The 24,197-nt window shown below is 38.8% G+C and overlaps 1 protein-coding gene across 3 annotated transcripts in view; it reads right to left on the bottom strand.

Moving 5' to 3' along the window:
• Positions 1 to 24,197, bottom strand: part of LOC143359335 (nephrin) — a 331,551-nt gene that overhangs the window by 9,417 nt on the left and 297,937 nt on the right. For all 3 annotated transcript variants that reach the window (XM_076797228.1, XM_076797229.1, XM_076797230.1), the window contains 3 exons: positions 6,486 to 6,615; positions 2,203 to 2,408; positions 656 to 766 (listed from right to left, as the gene is read on the bottom strand). In XM_076797228.1, coding sequence (XP_076653343.1) covers positions 656 to 766; positions 2,203 to 2,408; positions 6,486 to 6,615 — 447 coding nt within the window. The remainder of the gene's footprint in view (positions 1 to 655; positions 767 to 2,202; positions 2,409 to 6,485; positions 6,616 to 24,197) is intronic.

Raw genomic sequence — 24,197 nt, 5'->3', positions numbered from 1 at the left:
CATTTTTCAACGGAATAGAAAATTCACGCGATAGTTTGAACCCTCCTGGTTCAGACAAAAAAAAGATCAACTGGATCCGACGAGTAGTTCCCGAGATAAAAATGATCGAAGCGCGACCGATCCCTTCGCGCAGAGAAATAACAACTATCGAGATTCAATTGTTTTTTTTTTCTTAAACCAATTGAAAGTCAGCAAAGCGATGACTTAAACCCCCCTTAATTTTGCATGTTAAACAACATTGTTTGCACGTGGTTTTGGAATCGTTTGGTCTCGATTGGAAAAAGCGATCTACTTGGAACGGACTCGTCGGCGAACGTGTGTGTTCGGGAATTAATCGAGGAACAATTGTAACGGAGGAATCCTAAGGCTTTTTAGTTTGATTGTGGACTATGTCAACAATTGCTGCAGGATACCGACGACGCTACAGAAAAAGTACTATCGCAGTGTCCATGTTGTTTCGAGCCAGAGAGATCGGATGGATTGGAAGGATGGAGTGTTTGCAAACCATTACCGACTGTTTGAACAGACGAAATTTATCGGTGTGTACTAAACATCCAGCGATTACTATCGTCGGGAGGATTAAAAAAAAACAAAGCGGGAAACATGGTCGCGCGAAGAAAGTTTTCGAGACTAAAAACGATGAAATAATACTCACCCCCGGTGACCAGACACTGTAGCTTCATGTCTCCGCCTTCTTCGTATGGTCCTGCTACTGCTGTCACTGTCTTACCGAGCTCGTCGATTATGTTTGGCTTATGTGGTGGCACTGGAGAGAAGGGAAAAGATTCATTAATGGTATAATAAACCATGAAGTGGCTGTTTTTGTTTATTATTATTTCCAATTATTTCAATCTCTAGATCTCGATCTCAATTTCAACTATCATCCATCACAATGGAAACTTGTTTTAATGTTCGAATTTTATTTATTTTAAATTTCAAGTTGCAATTACAACTACAGTGTTCTATATATGTCGCAAACGTCTACCGGACAAAAGTCCCAGAACTATCCCCACCACCGCGGGGAATACCTCGTGAGTGGCCAAGAAAAGAATAGTAATCTCCTGGCCGATACATGTCCGTGGCTAGACCCGTGTTTTGGACAAGTATCGAGTAAGCACTGTATAATTGTAATTTTAATTATATTTGCATCGTTTCGTATTTCCATGATTTTTATCTGAACTTTAATCAATTGTAAATGATGTTCTTGGAACGCTGGGTCAGAGATGACCCGGACCTTGTTTCCCAATGGCCACCGGGACGCGTACAAAGGAGAAATAATTGACTTTCTAATTTACAAAAAGCGTAATAGCATGATTCGATGGACATTAACCCATTTCGTTCTCTAGGTTTATTTAATGAAATTACATTCTACGTTTTCAATTAGTGCTTCTCCGAGGAACTATTTATTCGAAGCTCCATCATCGTCCCGGAGATTAATTGATAAATTCCGTGCACGCTGCCGCAATTTTTGCACCGACTACGTCGAAACACGATCGCGTAGAATTGTTCTTCAGTGTTTTAACGTTGTACGGTTTTAGTGCAAATCATTGGAAGCGATGTTACCTCATAAAAATATGTATAAACATATGCTCGAATAAAGACATTTATTCAATTATGAAAGCATCGTTACAGCTTCAATAATTGTCACCGAAAGAACACGCTAATTACAACAGGGGAGCAAGCTCCGATAACCTTGACCTTAACAGAAACAAATTATTGCTAATTATCATTTTTACTCAAACTTTCGACTTTGAAAAATTGATTCAATCAATAACAATAAGAAACGGACGTCTATTTTTATTAATTCATAACATTCTAAGGAATATTGGGCGACAGCTAAGAACATCAAGATATTACTCAGGCGAGTGACCTTGACAATATATGTCAATGTCAAGGTCATTAGAGCTAGCTCCCTGTTTTATATAATTACTATACTGCGGATCTTTATGCATTTATAACAAAATTGAGTAGATAAAATTTAAAATTGTAGGAAAATTTAAAAAATTTCAACATGCTATTAAAATTAGCAAGTGAAGAAATAACATTATACTTAGTTTCCATTGCTTGTAATCGATCAAGAGAATTTTTATTTTGCATAAAGATCTGCAGTATAATAATTAGCAATACTTATTTTTAGTAATTGTTTTTCAACGAGTCTGTTATTATTAAGTTAACGTTATTAAGAAAATGTTGTCTACCAACCTATCACCGTGAGATGGATTCTGGAGTTTCTGGTAGGGCTTTTGGAAAAGTCCACGCGACACCTGTATTCGCCCTCGTCTCTCTCCTTGATGTGATTTATATTTAAGGTGGCCGGTTCCGTGACCGTTCTGAAAAATGCTCGGTCGTTCAGGTGATCCTTATCGTTCCAATGGGAGGCCTCCGAGTGTTTGCCCCTCATGTCGTAACTGGAACAAAGTATTTCCGAATCCTTCATTAGTCACCGTTGCATATTTAATAAGAGAACATACCGAGAAACCCCTTCGACGAATGAAACTAACGGGATCGATCGTAATAGATATCTAACCGTAAAAATGGAACTTAGTTAAATAATGATAGCAGTTTAGATAAATTGATTTTATACGTAGAAGTGTTACATAACACTGAATATTAATTGGAATATATTTGCTTTGCTTTAAATAATTTCACATTCGTGTTTCAATCTCAATTATTTCAAATTTATATTCCAAATTATTACAAACTCATATATCAATTGCAATCACTTCGAATTCATACTTCCATTGCAATTATTTCAAATGCACATTTCAATTACAGTTTCAATTATTCCAATTGCACATTTCAATTCCACTTCCAATTATTCCAATTGCACATTTCAATTCCACTTTCAGTTATTCCAAATGCACATTTCAATTCCACTTTCAATCATTCCAAATGCACATTTCAATTCCACTTTCAATAATTCCAAATGCACATTTCAATTCCACTTTCGATTATTCCAATTGCACATTTCAATTCCACTTTTAATTGTTCCAAATAATGCAAATTTCAACTCCACTTTCAATTATTCCAATTGTATATTTCAATTCCATTTTCAACTATTGTAAATGCATATTTCAATTCCACTTTCAACTATTGTAAATGCATATTTCAATTCCACTTTCAATTATTCCAAACAAACATTTCAATTCCACTTACAATTATTTCAATTTCAAAGTCAATCGAATTTGCACTTTTGATTTTCGGGTCCAGCAAGACCCAGGCGTCGCGGCGAGTTAAACCTGTTTTTGAAAAATGAAGTGGTGGCATTGCAATGTAGTTTTTCGGATTTCAGGTACTGTCTTCTAGAAAAGTGACGCTAATCTCGCTAACACTGGCTGGAGCTTTATCAGAGGCTCGAGTATCGCACTAACACCAACACGTGTCGCGTGATGGTTCACTATTAAGAGTGTACCTGTTCATGTTCCGGATCGATAGTCGTCGACCAGAGATTTTAATTGGTCAGCTGGACAATTAAAAATCGGGTGGAGACCTAGCCTAACCTCGACTTTAGACAGCAACTCTGTTTACAGTACAACAACGTTAAAAGCGTCGAATAATCACTATTAATCGTTTCGAAGAAAACAATTATTTTTGGTCTGTAATATAGGATAGTATAGTTCTGCCGTTAACACGATCACTGTTACGCAATCATGATTTACCAACGGCATCATGGGAGTCATCGGAGATTGATTATGACGTTAATTACACTGACGTAACCAACAATGTTTTTCGATATTTGTTGATATTATATCGTGGTGTATACAGAATAGTATGTAGAAGTTTATGTGAATATAATTTTCTGTTTGACGCGAGTTAAATGATTAATCATTACGTTTCCGGTGTCTAACGGTGCAAAGATTTGTGCCAGGATCTTTTTTAAAATTTCATCTTCAGATCCTTACGTCTCCTTTAAGGATATCATCCTTCGAGGAGACTTCCTGAAAGTTTCAAGTTAAACCGATTAACATTTACCGAGCCGAGTTCGGTCAGTGCTTTGACACAGTAACCCGAAAGAACGTAAAAGTTTGAATTTATATAAAAATATAAATAAATATCTATCAGATCGCTGCACCGACTTCTTTTGCAAAAATACTTGGAATTCTGAATTCTAATCGTTGAAAAAGCTGGCTTTGGAAAAGTGGCCGGAGCCTCGACAATTCTTAATTGTTTTCGCAAACAATTTGCAACTTGGCTTTGAACAATGCCCGTAACAATTTCTTTTAAAACACCATTCGAACTCAAAATTAATAATTGAGAAAAGGTTCGCTGGAAAAACGGCGATATCTTTGACAATTACTCATATATTTTAATAAAAGAAAATTTGCACTGCTGGGTCAAAGTATGATCTTTCAAACGCGAAAGCATTGATGATCCGATAAAAAATGCCTGTACAACAATTTATTTTAAAAAGCGATTCAAATTCGACATAATTGAGAAAAGGTCCTCTGGAAAAACTGCGATATCTTTCACAATTACTCATATATTTTAATAAAAAAAATTCGCACTGCTGGTCCGAAGTACGATCTTTTAAACGCGAGAAGAATTCATTGCGAGAGATTAACAAACTTTCTTTAAAAAAAGAAGTCTAGTGTACCTTTTAACACTTGTCGAACAGAAACTGTATTCATTGAAATTCGAAAATGTTTCATAACGTTTCGAATGGAATTCGTGGAATCCTGACTTATCAGTGTCTGATGTATCCTCCACCCCCCCCCCCAAAGGCAGGAGTGTTTAAATCGGTGGAATCGGAGCACAGATTCGAGGAGCTGGCCTTATCTTAACGCGGTCGGTTTCGAGGCGGAGGAAGTCGATCCGGCAAGTCCGGCAGAAGTGTAGATCGAATATCGATACCCGCGAGGGACAGAGCCGGAAGTCGGTACCTTTCAGGATGTCCCTGGCAGTCGGGAAACTGGCATAAACCCGCTAAAATATTTCTTGCTCTGGCCGGGGACGCGCGTGTGCGTACACTGCGCGCGCGTTCGCAGAGCGTTAACTCGCCAACTCGCTGGAAGGAACAATAAGGCAATAGTTTGTAACGCTGCGGCGGCCACTTGTGCAATTGTTGAAAACTCGATCGCTCCGAGGCATTCATAGATACGTCCGTAGCCGCCATACACCGCCGCCGAGCGGGAACTCGATTTGCGAAATTTCAAAGGGGAGTTATTCAGAAGCGAAAAATATTGTGTCCTACTTAAGCAATCTCCATAATCGTCGATCAACATATTTATCGAAAACGCGCAGCTCGGCGCCGCGCGTGCGATACGTCCGAACGCGTTAAATGATTTTCAATTAACCGCCGCGCCGCAACGTGCTCCGCGCGTAGCGGCGGTTTTTAACATTCTGCATACATATTGTATACTTTTTGCAGTTCTTTAGGAAATTTTTGGTTCAAAAATTTTTAAAATATCTTGAAAATTGTGGAAATTATAAACATTTTTCTTAGAACCCAAACACGCTAAAGCTAGGAGGGTTCATGTCGCAAGAACGTGGTGAAATATTTGAAAAACGATGAATGGGAACAACAAAAAATCGGCTTTCTGCTTTTCTCTAAATATTATACAATTCTTTGGGAAATTTATGGCTCAAGAATTTTTTAAATATCTTGAAAATTGTGGAAATTATAAACATTTTCTTAGAACCCAAACTCTGAAGCTAGGAGGGTTCAATGTCGCACGAACTTGGCGAAACATTTGAAAAACATGAATGGGAACAACAAAAAATCAACTTTCTGCTTTTCTCTAAATATTCTACAATTCTTTGGGAAATTTGAGGCTCAAGAATTTTTTAAATATCTTGAAAATTGTGGAAATTATAAACATTTTCTTAGAACCCAAACTCTGAAGCTAGGGGAGTTCATGTTGCAAGAACGTGATGAAACATTTGTAAAAACATGAATGGGAACAACAAAAAATCGACTTTCTGTTTTTCTCTAAACATTCTACAATTCTTTAGGAAATTTTTGGCCCAAGAATTTTGGAGACATCTTGAACATTGTGGAAGTTATAAACATTTTCTTGGAACCCAGACACGCTGAACCTAGTGGGGTTCATGTCGCACGAACGTGATGAAACATTTGTAAAAACATGAATGGGAACAACAAAAAATCGACTTTCTGCTTTCCTCTAAACATTCTACAATTCTTTGGGAAATTTCTGGCCCAAAAATTTTGGAGACATCTTGAACATTGTGGAAGTTATAAACATTTTCTTGGAACCCAGACACGCTGAACCTAGTGGGGTTCATGTCGCACGAACTTGGCGAAACATTTGATGAACATGAATGGGAACAACAAAAAATCGGCTTTCTGCTTTCCTCCAAATATTCTACAATTCTTTGGGGAATTTCTGGCTCAAGAATTTTGGTGTTAGCACAAAAATGATGGAAGTTATGCGGATTCAAAGATCTGAATGCTAAAGCAAGAGGACACTTTCACAATCATAAATACCTCGACAATGTAGAAAAATTGTTAAAAATACTGAGATTACCTATAAATAGGCGTGATGTCGTTCTTGTACCACACGACCAAGATGGCGGAGTCATTGTCTCTGGGTGGCTTGATGTCGCAAGGTAGTTCAGCAGTGCCTTGAATCACAGCCCTGGCTGTGACAGCTGGTCCTGCAACGGGAAACAATTTTCCGTGAAAACTATGACAGAGAAAACAGGATAATTTTGTTGCTAGTACCCGGTTCGACGTCAAAGAGCAAATATATTAAAATGTTATTATTCGGGTAGCGCAGCCGCCGACGCGACGTATCTTCAGGCGGATTCGCTAAAGGCAGACACGCTAATTCATACCCTGTGAATCGAGTTTTCTCGTCAAACGAATCCTCTCATCACTCTTCCAGTAATATAACCGTGTGCTCTCTCGTTAATGAGTGAAATGTTTTCATTACGGTAATATACCCTCCGTTTTCCTTCGGTTTGCAATGATTCCTTCCTTCATCGATGCTCCTCAATTAGCTGACATAATATTTGCAAAAGACACCGTCGGTGTGTATTTAGATTCCGACTTGGTCGCAGCAATAGTGGCAATACGTTTTATTTAACAATTTTTCTAATTTTGTATTTCACTGTTCTGAATTTTTAATTTTCTAGGGTACCAAATATTAATTAAATTGTGATAGAAACTGCCTAGACTTTAATCTGAAATAAAGATTTATGAATTGTGTAGTATAAATATATTTCTTGGCAGTTTACAAAAATTTGTGAATACTGGAAAAATATAAGCAGCCCATGCAAACGCAATTAGAAATGATTTCTGGTTCTTTGAATAGAGTTTAACCTTAGCGAGTAATTTCTCGGGAAGACAGAAAATAAATATTCTAGTGTAGATTCAAGAATAAAATTTCATTGCACAAGGGATAAATAAAGATCTTAAAGCTTGATCCAAGAGTACCAGGTGGCAACTGGCTTAAACAAGCAATCGTTAAAGCCATTCCTGGACAATGATCCTTCGGCAATGTCCGGCAGGTTTATCTTTCTTGACCGGCGAAGCCTTAACTATCCCCGTACTTCGAAATTAGTTTCGGCTGAGAGCCCCGGGGTGTTTTGCAAAAGTCATTAATTGGAATCCAATAACCTAGCCCGGTATGGGAGAAGTATGGCAGAACTGTCCACTGTACGCATCAGAACTTCCGGTTCCTCCCGCTTGTCTCTGTATTAACATTCGATTGCGCTTTAACTAACTTTACAACTACATTATCACCCACATGCCACTTTCGTAGTTTTATTAATTACGGGAGGGTCCGAGGAATTGATTACCGCCAAAAACACGCGTGGAGCTCTTATGGTTGAAGCATAATCCATTTTCAAAGTAAGAGAATTGATCGATGTCATTTTATAAGCGCGAAAAAAGCTTGCAAAGAAATGACTACATCTTTGACATCGATTAACATTCTTTTACGAAAAAAATTTGAGAGCTGTACTAAAGTATGATCCTTCGAATGCAGGAAGTTTCATCTTGAAAGATCCAAAAGTTTTTCTATAAAAAATTATTATTGCGTGAATCTAGGCTTGAAATTTAAACAGTTGACACAACACGACCTGCGTAAAATCACTATACCTTCGATACTGGTCAATATTTTCTGACGGAAAAAATCTGAGAGCAGCAATAAAGTATGATCCTTCGAATGCAGAAAGTTTCATTTTGAAAGATCCAAAGGTTTTTCTACAAAAAAATATTATTGCATCAATTTAAACTTGAAATTTGAACAGTCGACGACACGACCTGCCGAAAAATCACTATAATTTCCATACTGATCAATATTTTCTGGCGGCAAAAATCTGAGAGCTGCACGAAAGTGGGATCTTTCGAACGCAAAAAAATCGTTTCGATGTATTTCCAAGTTTTCTTAAAAAAAAAAAAAATTCGCTGCATCAATTTACTTCGATCCTCGGAAGACTCTGTGACCTAACCTCCTAACACTGTACCTAAATCAATATCCCAACTTTTCTATTTTTAGTAATTACAGAAGAGTCCAAAGAACGATTTGCAGTTGAAAATGTTGATGTAGCTCTTACGGTTGAAGTGTAAGAAATGTTCAAAGTTGAATGAAAAATCGAATCTACATCGACAAAGTTCGAGACGTTATGGTTGATTGACAGCGTCGTGGGAGAAAGTCATCACTGCGTCGAAAAGGAGGGAGAATGAGGAAGTATAATAACCGGCCTTGAGATCGCAGTTACGTCACTTTATTCAATCTCACGCAGTACGGATAATCCCATCAACCGGCGTTTCCAGCTTAATAAACCTTCGTAACAGGATGCCCGGAAGCTCGTGGCCGATGATATCGCTGCTGACGTCAACGGGAATATCCATTATAATCGGTAAACACCCTCGCGAATGTATAGGCAATAAATTAGAACGAACCCGATATATCTAAGGCAACGACGGACTGATTAGAGCCCGAAACTGCCTCAGAAAGTCAGTTGCATTGCTTCGACTGCAATCGGTTGCAGTTTCCGAACGGATACGTGCACGTTGCAGCAGCATATGTTCACTAAATTTATCATTTCACATTTTACGTACAGCTAGCAGTCTCTTGTAAAACAAACAAACAATTTTTACCGACGGTTTAAATATCAAAAGTGTGATAATTAACACTGGATTTACGGGACCCGTCAAAATGACGGATTCTAATATTTTTAAATTGCAAATATTGAGATTTTGAAATTTTGAAAAATGCATCCATGAGCAATTATTTAACAAATTGATTTCTTTGGGTATGTATTATTAAAAAAATGGCTACAAACTTTGATCGATACATTCATGTTATTTTTAGAAAGTAATGTAAAATTTAAACGAGGATTAAAATAAAAATTGTTTGCATTAATTTAGAGACTGATATTTGAATTGTTTTATGCATTTGTTACTCCAGGAGCTGAATATGTAAGAAATAATAATATAGGAGTGTTGAAAAAGCTGGACAGATCTCTACTGTATCGTAAAATAACTGGAATTGTTAATACAAAGACGTTAAATTGATTTTAGATGGGTTTAAAAACTGGCTTTCGTCGAGTTCAATGTGGAAACGAATTAAAAGTAATTTTCTTCTATCCCATTGCTAAGTGCAATTTTCATCTAATTTTCCGGAGTAGCAGATTTCACTTTAATGTAGACCTTATGCAAAGTATAATTTGTTATTGTTTCGTTACGGGAGTTCAACCGAGCGATTATTTCTATTATTTCTATTCGCGCTGGTGGATTGTATTTTAAAGCAGGGTTCGCCATGTGAAGTATACTTATCTCTTCTTTTATTGCGAGAGATAAAACGATTATCTCTTTTAATTCTCTTGATAGATTTTATTTTAATTTTATCAAGTGCTGTACAGCTTCCCCTTATTTTATTATAGATCAAATTAAACGTGGCTGGGTCACTAAAAATGACCGAATTTTAATAGACTTTTATGCAACTAAGAAAAAAGGTAGACATATAAATTACAATAAGACAGAAGTGTCAAATAAATTTTAGACAGGTCCATTTTATTGGTAGCTGACCGGAATTGTTAGTTCAAAGTCGTGAATTTAATTTCAAACGAGTTTAAAGGTCCATATATAAATATTGTCATTTTATTATAAATATTTTATATTACCATATTAATATATAATATTGCTATATTAATATATACACTAGTACTATATTATTCCATACAGGAATGGATTAAGAATAATTTTCTTTTCGATTATTATGCAGTTCTGATTGTTCCGTGCAATTCCTCGCAGTGACAGATCGCACTTTTAGATTTCAGGTGAAAATCGCGGGAACATCGTGTTTACGGGGAGAATCGTTTTGCAAGGTTGCAGCAATGCGAAATCTGCGAGTCCGCATTAAAATGATTACAAACGGAAAACCATAAGAAAGGGCGCGACGATAGGCGATGGAAAAACAAAGTCCCGCCGTAGATAGACTTCTCTTTATGGGAAATGGATCCGGAGGAAGAACTGATAAATCTTCCTGTCGTTCTGAACGACGGCTGAATCGTTTATCTGGATTTAATCGTTCTGAACACCTGGCATGCATGGATCCATGGCACTTTAATTTTGCCGTCCAGTTTTTACCGTCTACGATCCCTTTATACCCTCGTTAATTTTCTTGAAATACTTTCTCGGGGCGGCGATCGCGCACCCCCCCCCCCCGCCCTTCTGGAAGAAAAGGCAAACAATGATCAAGAAATTTTAATCAACTCCTGATCATATTTTTTTCGACGGAAATGCTGTTCTTCTTCCTCGCGAAATTCAATTCGTTCTGAAAGGAGACTTCATCTTGTAACGGACTTGAGATATCAAAAGGAAGCGTAGGAAATCATTTTTATGTAATAACTTCGAGCACGGAATTAGTTCAACATTCAGTTTGACGTAAGTGATCGATTTCACAAGCAGTTCGACTGATTAAGTTCGTAATAAAGCAGGAGGATACTTCCGAGGGAATATTATCCAATAAATTATTATTTATACAACAATGTCAATAGGAGAAATGAAAATATCTCTTGTCAACGCGTGCGAGACATTCTCCCGATTAAAACGACTCCAAACACGAAGCAATTCGGATCATATTTACTCGTTCAATCCGCGATAAAGTAGAACCTCGATTATCCGAACTAATCAGTGGAACGTGTGTCCTTGAAACCTGTACCTTATTCGTACATTGAGTCTTGGTTGCACATAATTGCTTCAGATTTTTATATGATCACTTTAAATCTCACTGTTTCCGTATAAAACACATCCACCTGGAGAATTCAGAGATCGGTTCGGATAATCGAGGTTCCACTTTATCGCGGATTAAACGCGTAAATACGATGCAAATGGCATCGTGTTTGGTATCATTCTAACCGGAAAAATGTCAGGAATACGTTAGTGAAACCTTCGTGAAAGAATAATTGAAAGCAAAAGAGTCCCAGTCAAAAAACCAACCTCGTGACATATCAGACTTCTTAGAAATCGAGCTTTCGGGCCCCTGAAGTGCTTTAATTTTACACGAACATCGTGCACATCTTCTTCGTACATACTTAGACTTCGCTATAACTTATTTGTACCTTTAGACAAATTTCTCGGAAACCCAGGATTCGAGGAAAATCGCGATTTGCGTCCGCCGGAGGCTCGTGTTTAGAGCAATTATTGTGGAAGCGTGCGGCCGTGTTAATTATTCTGGCAGAGTATGATAGATTCGCGGGAGGAAAGCTGTCGCGGTCGCATTGGGTCTGCGAAGACCGTTTCGCCTGATCCCCGAAGACGGTCTATGCAAATGGCAATGAATATGCATCGATAAGTCGGCGACCAACCGCTCCGAAAATAATTCCTTCGGATTTATCGACTCGAAAGCTGCGAGGGAGAGAGCGAGAGAGAGAGAGAGAGAGAGAGAGAGAGCGCTGACACGAACTGCGAGTTCATTCTTCGCAGCATTACAAACAGAGCGACGTTCGGTTCTGATACTCTTTATAATGCAATAATCTTTTTTGTTTCGCGTTTCAAACCGAACGCAAAAAGTAGAAAGTTCGCGGTCCTCTCGACAGTTAATAGGAAACAGGAAGGTGGATTAAAACTTGCGTAATTAAAACTTGTACCTTTGCAAAAGTGCGACAATAACTCGACCTGTCCGAACAGGGAATTTAATATTACACTCTTTTTGTCGGATCACAAAAGAAACGTTCGGGGGGGGGGGAGGTGCGGGGTGGTTATAGAAATGCTGTCTAGGAAATCGACCAACCGGACAACGCTAAATCGGTACTAGAAACTGGATCATCCTTCAGCTGATAGCTGTCTATCAATTAAAGCTGATCTGGGTCGTCGAGTATTACAGGGTGTCCTAAAATTGTTACAATTGAAAGGTCAGATTCCCGAGGTTATTTCAAGCAACTTTTTCTTTTGCGAAAATGTTATCCGTGGCCTCGTTAAGGAGTTATTAACGAAAAACACGGGGCCAATCACAGCGCGGCTACCGGTGCGTGTGACGTCAGCGTTGGCCGAGCCGGAATCCGTCTATCGTAGCCGCGCTCCGATTGGTCCGTGTTTTTCGCGAATAACTCGTTTACGAGACCTCGGAGGACATTTTTGCAAAGGAAAAAGTTGCTTGAAACAACCTCGGGGATCAGCCCTCGCAAGCACAACAATTTTGGTACAGTCTGTATTGTCACTTGTTCGAAACACTGCGCAGCACCGCGTCGCCCGAAATTTTGTTCTCGCAATTTTCGCTAAACTAATTCGCCTCGTTACGAAATTTTTATACCCCCGTGTATTTCCCCGCTCTCGAAAATAATTTTTTCCCGCCGCGCCGCTGCGTGATCATAAATTCCGCGGAGCAAACAATGCGAGCTTTAATTTTTACACTTTCATTTGCGAAATGGATATTTATTAACGGTCTGATGGGAGTTTCTGCGCGGAATTTTTCATATCGGCTCGAGTGCGTTTAAAAATCGCGACACATCGCGAAACGATTTATTCCGACATCATGAACGCTATTGACTATTGCGGGGTTGCGGCTAGGGTGCAGGAAAATGGCGTGCAGAGAACGGCGACGGGCAAAGTGCAGAGGCTGCACGACATCAAGAAGAACTTCGAATAGGATCAGCATTGTAAGGGTCGCTGGAAAATACGTGTGACACGCCTAGTGTCCCGGACCACGGATACGGAACTAAAGTCCGTTTCAACTGAACTCGCCCGCTCAAAACCGTCGAGGGTTGCTACTACACCACTTAGGTTACTGGTCTGTCTCTGCTGGGCCCGTTAGGTTTCCTCGTCATTGCGAAAATTACGTTTCGAATTGAAAGGAGGTCCACACCACCGAGAACATGGCAAAAATGTTCCAATAGTTGATTTCGACGTTCGTAACTAGCACAGTTTCGATCGTTTCGTTACGTAAAAATCGGCAGATATTGTCCAAACATAAACAAAACGACACGTTCAAGTCTCATAATCATAGCTCTTGCCGTTTCGGTGCAAAAAATTCTGAAACCACGATTGTAATGCATTTTTGCTAGACTACCCCTTAACGCATAACTGCACTCGATCGCTTGTGGAAAACGCAATTTTTATTTTTTCGTTACGTAAAAATTTGGATATATTGTCGAAACACAAACAAAACGACACGTTCAAGTCTCATAATCATAGCTCTTGCCGTTTCGGTGCAAAAAATTCTGAAACCACGATTGTAATGCATTTTTGCTAGACTACCCCTTAACGCATAACTGCACTCGATCGCTTGTGGAAAACGCAATTTTGATTTTTTCGTTACGTAAAAATTTGAAGATATTGTCGAAACATAAACAAAACGACACGTTCAAGTCTCATAATCGTAGCTTTTGTAGTTTCGGTGCAAAAAATTCTGAAAGCACAAATTTCATCTACTGTTGCTAGACTACCCCTTAACGCATAATTGGACTCGATCGCTTGTGGAAAACGCAATTTTCATTTTTTCGTTGCGTAAAAGTTAGTGTGTCTTGTCGAAGTACCAATAAAATGGCGCGTTAAAGTCCCATAATAATAGGTGTCATACGTTCCACGTGAAAGATGTTCAAAGCTGACCTAGAATGCCTTGCATTTCTGCTGAGCTAACCCCTCAGCACATAGAAGTATTTAACCACTTATACAATGTACAGTTTTAATTTGTTCATTATGTAAAAATTAGTGTAACTTATCAAATCATGAACAAAATGGCACGTTAAAGTCCCGCAATGATAGGTGTCATACTTTCCACGTAAAAAATGTTCAAAGCTGACCTAGAATGCCTTGCACTTTTGCTCAACTACCCCCTCAGCACGTATATGTATTCAACCTCTCGTAAAGAGTACAGTTTTAATTTGTTCATAACGTAAAAATTAGTATACCTTGTAGAAACATTAACAAAACAGCACGTTAAAGTACCATCGTAATAGCTCTTATAATTACGGAATAAAAAAATGCTAAAGTTAGCCCTGGAATAAATTACAATTTCATTATAGGTATCCCAGCGGACTTCCATATTGACCGTCTTTGCATTAGTGAGTGACGAAATAGTAATAAGGCAGTGGGTTCAAAGTAGGCTAGTGAGTCAAGGAGCATGGCCGTTGTTACGTGGTTTCCATTCTACAGCCGTTTCCGGTACTCTCTCCGCGCCACTCAAAACGGTTCGCAACTAAAAAATTTAACCTCATCGGGTCGGGTCCATAAAAACTTTCCTCATCGTTTTAATCTTACAAATTGACCTTCCGGAAATACTCCATCATCGATTCGGCTGCGCTCAGCCTCGAAATTAGCGGCTTCAACCCTGAACCGTGCTGAAAAATAATTCCGCCATTTTCTACAGATTCGTGTTTCACAACACGACGATAAACTAGGATAATATTGTACGTGAAAACAGTAAAATTTGTTGGTCTATATTTTTTAAATAAATATAGGGGGATTCAGGCCTCCCTATTGTCGCGTGTACAGCAGATTTCAATTCGACCAAAATCCGAGAAACGTGTAGAAAAATGATCGATTCGACTCGGAACGGGCCGCATGTGCGTTGTTCGTTAAATACAGGGCTCGTGACAGGAAGGTTATAAATCATCGGCGGTTTGGGAGCCTAACCGACAGACGATCCCCTAACCTGCTGTCGTTTCTTGCTTGCCGAGGAAGCACCTATTAAACCTAATCGCAATCAGAAACTTGTGAATGCGTACGCATTGTGCCAGAGAGCTCTGGGAATCGTTTCAACGTTAACGAGAATTTTCCTTGAGATACGATCGTGTTTTATAACAATGTCGACGTGACATTCACTCTTCAGGCAACAGTTGTTTAGTACGTTTAATAACATTACAGTAATGTCTCGATATACGTGGAAAATTCAGGACCGAAGGGGTCATTTTGCATCATATTAGTTATCTCCTGAAAAATCTATTATCAACTCAATGATTTTTAAACGAAACTACATACCACCGACATGTTCGTCACACTTTTCCGATTAAAATGAGTCCAAACACGATACAGTTTGCATTATGTTTACTTGTTTAAACCATGATACAGTGTGAACCTCTGTTATCCGAACTAATCAGTTGAACGAGAGTGTTCGAATAATAGAGCTTACAATGGATCTTCCTGTACGCGAGTCCGTTCAGACTGAACTAAAAAGTGTATTATAATAATGGGGAACTCGGATTGACTGGGTTCGGATAATAGAGGCTCCATTAAACCGTGGATTAAACGGACAAATGTGCTCCGAATTGCGCCGTGTTTGGACTCGTTTTAATCAGAAAAACGTGACAAACGAAACGTGCAATACAGTTTGCCTCGATCGATATCGATTTATTGTTAAGATGATAAAACTGTTGAAAATCGAGCAACAAACCTAGCACAGAGATCGCGTTCCGATAGGCGTGAATCGCGTTATCAAGTGCAGGGTTCGGAGTGAGACCCGCTTAAAAATTTGATAAAGGGAATATCGATCGGCGAGAATCGATAGAGCACTAGGTCGACCGTAAATACAGAAGACAAAGCAATGTCAGACGCGTTCTAAAGAAAGCATTGTTGGTAGTCGCCGAGTACTTCCGGATTCTCGTATACAACGTGAAAAGTTCCCGGGGATTCTGTATAGGGACTCACTTTTCGAACAAGACACCGGCGACCATAATGCTTTCGGGCATACAATCGCCGATCTACGAGTTCCAATAAATATGAAAATAAATAAAAAATTTCAACACGCGTTCACGCTCGTTCAACCTCCAATCCTCGATTCACAAAAATGGCGCGCTAATTGACATTTAGTCATTAGCTCTTAGACAGTGGACCTTTTGTTAATTATTCTATGTAGCTTAGACCGCGTATTTTAAAAATATAAAAATTAATATCAGCAATTTTGGGAACATTCTTCAATGAAAAATTGTACTTGAGAGTTTCTAAAGTTAGCATTTTACAGACCTTTTCTACTGAAAATAGATTTCCTCTTTATTAAATAAAAAAAAAACAAAAAGAAAATAAACATTGTCAAAATAAATATTGAAGGGAACAGAAGTTGAATAAAAATGTGTTCTCGCTTTTGATCATTTTAATGAGTCACAAAATAATGATGTTCTTAGATTCTTCGAATGTCTTCGCAGTTTTGTTTTTCACCTGTTCGTTTTCCTAATAAATGCATAAAATCGGCAATGTAGTTATAATTGGAAAGAATTCGGAACCAGTGGGCTTACAGTTAAAGGGCTGCATACCTATGGCGAAATAAAAAAATCGATGTTTCAAAAAATGGATTATTCTGTTAGCACGGCCCTTATGGAATATTCTCTCAAAGTTTTATTTGGAAATTCGTAAAATTGCTGGATTTGTAGCTCTGAAAGCTCAGTTTGCGTAGCGGTAACAGATAATTGAAACTTTAAACGCGTTTTTCCCGAAACGCTTCTTTTTCACGAACAAAAAAGAAGCTGAAAAAGTTCGAAAATTACCTATTCCGAGTGTAAATAAATAGCTGTAACTGTTTTGGAAATTAATTTTTCTTTAATTCATTAATTTTTCTTTTAACTGTCTGGTTTCATGTGAAATTAGAAAATTGAAAATGGCTGCCACCCACGTCCTTCTAGTTTAAGATACCTCAAAATTTTAACAAATGCCAATTAAATATTACAGAATAAAATGTATATAGTGATTTTTCAAAGAAATTCAATTTTCTATATAAAAATATTGTCGAGAGTCTCTTCTTTGTCCACCGTTCCGTACTGTTTTTAAGAAAATGGCTGCAACACGTCCTCCTAATTTGAGGTACCACAAAATTTTAACAAACGCTAACGAAATATTACAGAATGAGATGTATATAGTGATTTTTCAAAGAAATTACATTTTTCATATAAAAAGAATCGTTGAAACTTTCTTTGTCCACCGTTCCATACTGTTTTTAAGAAAATGGCTGCCACGTTCTCCTAGTTTAAGTTATTCTTACTTTTTAGATCTTTTTTGTTAATTAAAAATTTAATTAAAAACTTAATGTTCTATTTATCAATTAGTTCTTGATTTTTCGAAGAAAAGTAATGTTATTCTTGAAAGAACGTTTCAATATTGTCTTAGTATTCTGAATCGTTGTACCCTCGCAAGTGTACTCGAATAAATGAAGTGGTACTTGCATAATCAAATTTCCGCAAAAATTGTTTGGTCATTCAGCTCGACCAGACAATAGACTGTTCCGAGAAACTGTCCGGAGTTGATGCTGTACACCTGGCGTTCGTACGTGCCAGCCTTCCCATCACAGACTTCCAGCACAATACGGTCATAAACTGTCGCGAACTCGAGACACTTGCGGTCAAGTTGAACTTTGACCATCTTTTTAATTAATTTTCGCGCGGGTGCCCACTCCCGTAGAAGTTTCCACACGTAGGGCGAAGGAGAAGCCAACGGAGAACCTCTCAGGATCCGACAAATCAGAATTTAGAGAGGGAAAATCCGCATGATCAAAAAGCTGCCCCCAATCGAAGCACTTTGAATGATTCCAACTTGACAAAATTTTGCGTCATAAAATAAATTTTAAGCCTCCTCCGGAAAGCACATCAATGACCAAAAAAAAAAATCAATTTTACATGAACAAGGAAGCAGAAAAATTAGAAAAATGCTTTCACAAATTTTCACAGATATTTCGCCCGGCGCCGGTATTAATCAAAGCGTTTCCTTTTTGAAGAAAATGGGAGTATAATGAGTGACAGCGTCTCCGGAGCAGTATATATCAATCGCAGTATAAATCAGGAAACCCGAAGCGTTTAATAATTCTTTTCCCGGTATCGGGTGACCGGTAATTTACGGGCGCGGGAGGCGTTTCGTCGATTTAATTTGCTGGTTAAAATTTATGGAAACCCGGCGCAGCATTTATTAAAAGCTTTCTCGTCGTCTAGCTCGTTAATTAGACCACGGCTCATTATCCTTCATATTTAAGTGAAACATTGCGCCTCTTGTTAGAAGAGAAAAAAATGATTTCCTCGTAGGAGGAGGCGGAGGAGTAGGAGGGGGAGGAGGGGTAGAGGAGGGGAGGGGGAGGATGGTGTGAACAATACGGTGACACAAATCCGAAGGAAGAGAAACCCCTTTTAGAATGTCCCGCGATGAAGAAATACTCGGTGATTTTTAATACCGGCCAGCGCAGCGTCTCTCTCTCTCTCTCTCTCTCTCTCTCTCTCTCTCTCTTCTAGCATTCTTTTCTTCCTCGGTTAATTATCTTCCGTATCGAGGAACGATTTTATATTCTTTTCAACGGCTTCTCCACGCGGAATCATCGTCCGCGCGGCTGTTTTCACTATTTTCATTTTGTTACCGAACACAATGGCGCGATTCTTCCCGGCATCTTCTCAAAAAACTGTACCGGCCGCTCCAGAAAACCGGAATCGTCTCCACTCTGGAACCTAGTATATGTGGCAGCCATATTTAGTTACTGGTACGTGTGATCGCACTTTAAAACATTTTTAGTTGCTCCGATAGTGGTGCAAAATAGCTCTTTTTTCGCTCTTTCACAGTTTCAGAGAGTCGTCGTAACAGTTAACGAAATATCATAATAATTTCTGTGTGTACAACTATTTTCGACCAAAAAAAAAAAAAATATTTTTAGTAACTTCAACAGTGTGGTAAAATAGCTCTAAAATTTGGAAAGGATCGGTTCAACCCATTAGTTGCAATAAATTCCCAAACATTAGTTCATTTTTGATTTTTCGCTCTTTTACTAATTTAGGGCGTCATTATAGCAATTAATAGAAGTTCTCCAACATAACTCTATGAATTAGAACAAAAGGATAGAGTCGACGAGAACATTTACATGTTACTTCGATGTATAGGATGGACGTCAATCGATTTTTATGCAAAATGCAGCGAAAGCGGCAAAAGTCTTCTTCTTGTGTTTCGGTGAGCATAGAGGACACTTGAAGGTCAAGTTTATACTTTCCGAAATAGACACATACATTTTTCAATGCACTAATCAATGCAATTTTCTATTCTAAATAAAAACGTACTAAGCAACTAGTCTAGCTGAAATCCATTAGTTCAACAGATGATTTAATATAATTGAAAAGTACTACGCCATTTTGAATTTCAAATAGTTTGCGAATTAAGATATTAAGGATTGTAACCATAAGCACTTTTTTGTAGAGAATTTTTCGCTGCATCGAATAACATAAAAATATGCGATTCCATTTAAAAAAAAAAAGAAAAAATCAAAGTTGACCTACAAACGTCCTCTACTGTACGTCCATCAAAAAGAACCTATCGCATCTATCGACTCCGCATTAAAAATCGTTCGACACTAGTTTGCAAAATTGCTGCTCGGGTAGTAAACGTTTTTGATGGGACGAGAGCTGAACGAAAAATCGAAACCAGTTATCAAAACGCAAAAATTTATGGCAGAAGGCGCGCGTGAATTATTTCGAGTTGTGTTTGCACTTACAAAATCTCCCCCAGACTCCACCGGTTCCGGGGGTATCCGGTCATGCTAAATTCTTAATTACTACGCAAATGAGTTTTGCATCTTTCATAAGACTTAGAATTTATAATGAACATGGGTTTCATATGCATTTCGCGGAGTGGCTGCTACCCCTAAGGCTCGAACATCCCTTTGATTTTTTATTTTTTACTTTTGATCGCGAGGCATTACCTCCTCCGACCAGCTTGTATGTTACGTGTTATGCGTTGATTTATAGTTCTGTAACAAAATTAACAAAGATATATATATGTTCATAAATAAACGACTCTTTTAGAATCATTTTACTTTTCTAAAATCAAAAAAATACAATCGATTCTTATTTAATATATGCCTCCATGGTTGGTACCAAAAAGAAAGAAAAATATTCAAAAAATTAAAAAAAAAATGGTGGCACTTTAACAGTAGGTCTACGGGACCCAAAATGACGGCATCTAATATTTTTCATTTAAAATTATTAAAAATCTAAGGACGCATACATGAGAAATTATTTAGCAAATTTATTCCTTTGGCTATATATTATTTTTAAAATATTGCTAAAAATGTGGGTAGCACGTTCTTGTTACTTTCATAAAGTGATGCAAAATAGTCACTTTTAGTGCTCCGCAAATTTGTCGACTTCTTTTACATCTAAAAGGCTATGAAAATTAGAAAAAAAATATTTTTAATACTAACCATGTAAGGTTAGTAAGGGGTAAGTAGGGGTTGAAAGGCGGAATAAGTTAAAAATCTTGCGCATTCGCGGATTGTAAATTGGTAATGACAGAGGAAAGGATTCGGGGGTTCGGCGGTTACCATGAAAAATCGCGGAATGCGGCGTTATTAATGGTTTCCCGGGGCCAAGAAAATTTCAATGGCGGCTGCTTTGTGATTACGTCCGTCACGCCTCCGCGCCGGCGTTCACTTCGATTAATCAGCTTTAAGCTGCGCCTTGATTGCTGGCCTGCAGCTTCGCCTACACCAACATTTACGCTCGCATCGTGCACTTGCACTCGCACTACCTGCCGCAGGTACGAGAGCCTTCCACATAAGCTCCTGGCGTTGTTCGGGAAACGGAAACGCTGTTTCTCTGCCATCTTCCGAACGCAGAAACACACCGGAGCCTCATGGGAATTCGGATGCATCTTGATCCTGAAATCCGAGGCATTTTTTCCCGGATATTCGCCGAAGAATTTTTGTTGCACCGTTCGAACAAACTTATATCGCGAAATTCTTTTTTTTGGGGGCACAAAAATAAGTAAACATCGAACTTTCAATTTTGACAATTTTTCGTTCCTCGACCACGAGCGATAAACAAATGATTCTTCCATAGGGTGATTCTATATTTTTTAAAGAAATATTATAAACATTCAGTTTAAATTTAAAGCGACTTCAGTTTTTTATTACAATGAACAGCGCTTTGAGAATTTCTTTGTGATTCAAGCATCGTGCGAATAATTGTTGCTCGGGGCGATTCGACAGACTTTCTCGAAAATATTTTTTAATAACGTTGTAGACATGTTTAACGCTACACCCACCGACCCTTGAAGGTAGACTGTGGATCTTTGTGCAAAATAAAATTTGTATACGTCAATTGCAATCTATAGGAGATAAGCAAAAATTTATTTTGCTCATTAATAATTTTTACGTTAAAAATGGTATATCGACATTGTTAAACTTTACACCTGCTTACTTTTGTAATAAATGCATAAAATCCGCAGTCTACTTAAAAGTAACATCTTGTCTTATAAAAATGACGAGATTGAATTTATTCGGCTGTTCGTATTATAATGCATGCTGTACTAAATACAGTGTTTACGATATATGTCCAAAACACAGGTCTTGGCAGGGACATGTATCGGCCAGGAGACTATTCTTTGAACGTAGAAAAGGACAATAGTGAAAATGGGAAATAATAAAAAATAAGGTTGGTTATTGGGCAATGGGGATAGTTCTGGGACTTTTATCGGCCAGGCATATGGGACATATATAAACACTGTACAGTGAATTCTCGATATATGTCAACAACATGGGACTTGCCATCGTCCAGGAGACATACCCGATCGGCTCCTCACGGTGTGCCCTGCGGTAGTGGGGATAATTCCGCGACGTTTATCGTGCAGGCCTTGGCGACATATATCGAGACATCACTGTATATTCATTTAATCGTTTCCCACGACATTATCTTTATAATTTCTACTAGTTTTAAGGTAGGTCTAGTGTTAAATTTAGTAAGTTAAACAACTTGTCACGGTTTTCAAAAATTGTTCGTGCTTCAACCACGAAAGTTACGGTAAACGTATTCCGGCATAAATTCTCTAGACCGTTTCGAGCGGAACGGTGTGTTTTTCCCGACGACCTTCTAGCCACACACGAACATGATTAAATCGCCTGTCTCTGATACCTTTTCTGAACTAATTTCAATCGATGCCCGGTAATCGACCGCGCGCATCTTTAGCATATAAATTGTGACATTACTCGGATAATTCTGCGACTCCCTACAGCCTCGAGATCCGCGGCAGTCGTCGACGGCGGTCTCGTGATGGGTTCGCCCAAGGCATATTTTCTCGTCGGCGACTTGCACACAGGCTCATTCATAACGGATGAAGCGGCCAGATTTGTTATGATTGCCAATCAACCTTATGGCACGCCAACGACACGCGTCATCCCCTAAAAAGTAGACGGTCGAGACGACGTCACCCCCGACTTACTATATCCTCCGCGAAAATGGAATTCTTCGAAACGCATCTCCGTGGTCTTTATCTGGCCGCCTTTTATCTTCGCTCGGAGCAAGAGCTCTATCAGTAGCTCAAAAAAAAAAAAAAAATCGTGCTAACAGTGTACCTCCAGTTTTACCACCCCTAGCAAATTTTGCTTTTCAAAGGAAAACAGAAGGGGAATTTTTCGCACGCTGTTGATCCGATTTTTCACTCGGACTCCGATCGGCCCCGGTTTATTCCCGAGCTGAATGGACGATCGAATAGATGCCTGTTTAAATGCGTTCGCTGGAGTTATTAAACGGGATTTTTTCTGTCCCGTTAGCTTCCTCCGCGGAGGAATTCCATTTCCCTTCGGGATAGATTCTCTCCCTCGCTATAATATTGGAATCTCTCCCGAAGAGATATCCGAAGCTTCTAGATCAGGAGGTGAATGCGAGGTTCATGAAGCCGTTCAGGTTAGGCTTTCTGCCGGTGGAGCGATGCTCCCGAGTGCGAATTTATTTTCGCTACAGCCTCTCTCTCTCTCTCTCTCTCTCTCTCTCTCTCTATTTCATTTTTTTTTCTTTCGACGAGGATTCGTTTAATCTCGAATTTAGAGCTCCCGAACCAGTTTTTCCGTTCGATGATTCTTCTTTTTTCTTTTTGTTTAGATTTTTATTTCTTGTTTTTTCTAGCGACGCGACCGGCCGGAGTCGATCGTATTTTCCGAGGTTAGGCGAGCGAACTGTTGTGCGCGCACGTGTCGTGCGCCGTTACATATGTAATATCCTAACGGGAAATCCATTTCACGTTACATTGCTCACGATGTCGTTGCGTTTTGCGTTTACACGATCACATGTTAGACCAAATCCGCACTGTAAACCTGTGCCACGGACTGTTCACACAGAGACACGATTAGCCGAGGTCGTTAGTGTACGGACGACCCGATCATTGCAGGCGCTCGTGGGAAACCCTCGCAGATGTTCCTGCTATTGTCGACCCGCGCGATAAGGTGCACGCAAAAATTCCTAATCGCTTCGAAGGTCGAATTGTTTCGTAAAGTTCCTCCGTATAGTCGAGCTTTAATGTCGCCGACGTGTGATTTTAATGGAGTCGTTATAGAATATTTTTCATATAATTTTAACGCTCTTTCAATACCACCTCCGCAGAGCAGCGCTGTAATAGAATTTTAATACTGTTATTATAAAAGGGTTTCGGGCTGGTTTCGTTGTTACATTACCGTTCAATTTATTGTTTCAATACTATTTCAGTGGGAGTATTATATACTGGATGTCCCACGATTTTTCGAGTACTTGCGATAACCTGACAAACAAATATTTTCGACAAAAGTTGATCAGTTTTCGACTGGCTATACATTGCAATAAAAAAAAAGTTCGAGAAAAATTTGCGTTTTAGTATCGTCAAGGTCACCTTCATTTTTTTAAATGGCATTTTGTATTTTTGACTTGACAGTATTGTAGTCCGTATCGAGACGAATTCAACGACCTAGTATACCATGACCTTCGGATGACCTTGAAGGCAAAGAAATAAAAATTTCAACAAGAAATGACAGTCTGCTTTTGCCGCTGTGACTTTGACTAATAAAATATAGGACGCATGTATTTACACTTCT

Source organism: Halictus rubicundus, chromosome 11 (genome assembly GCF_050948215.1).
Source record: "Halictus rubicundus isolate RS-2024b chromosome 11, iyHalRubi1_principal, whole genome shotgun sequence".
Classification (NCBI taxonomy): Eukaryota; Metazoa; Arthropoda; class Insecta; order Hymenoptera; family Halictidae; genus Halictus; species Halictus rubicundus.
The sequence above is the reverse complement of the archived record's forward strand: the minus strand, read 5'-3'. Positions and strand labels throughout refer to the sequence as shown.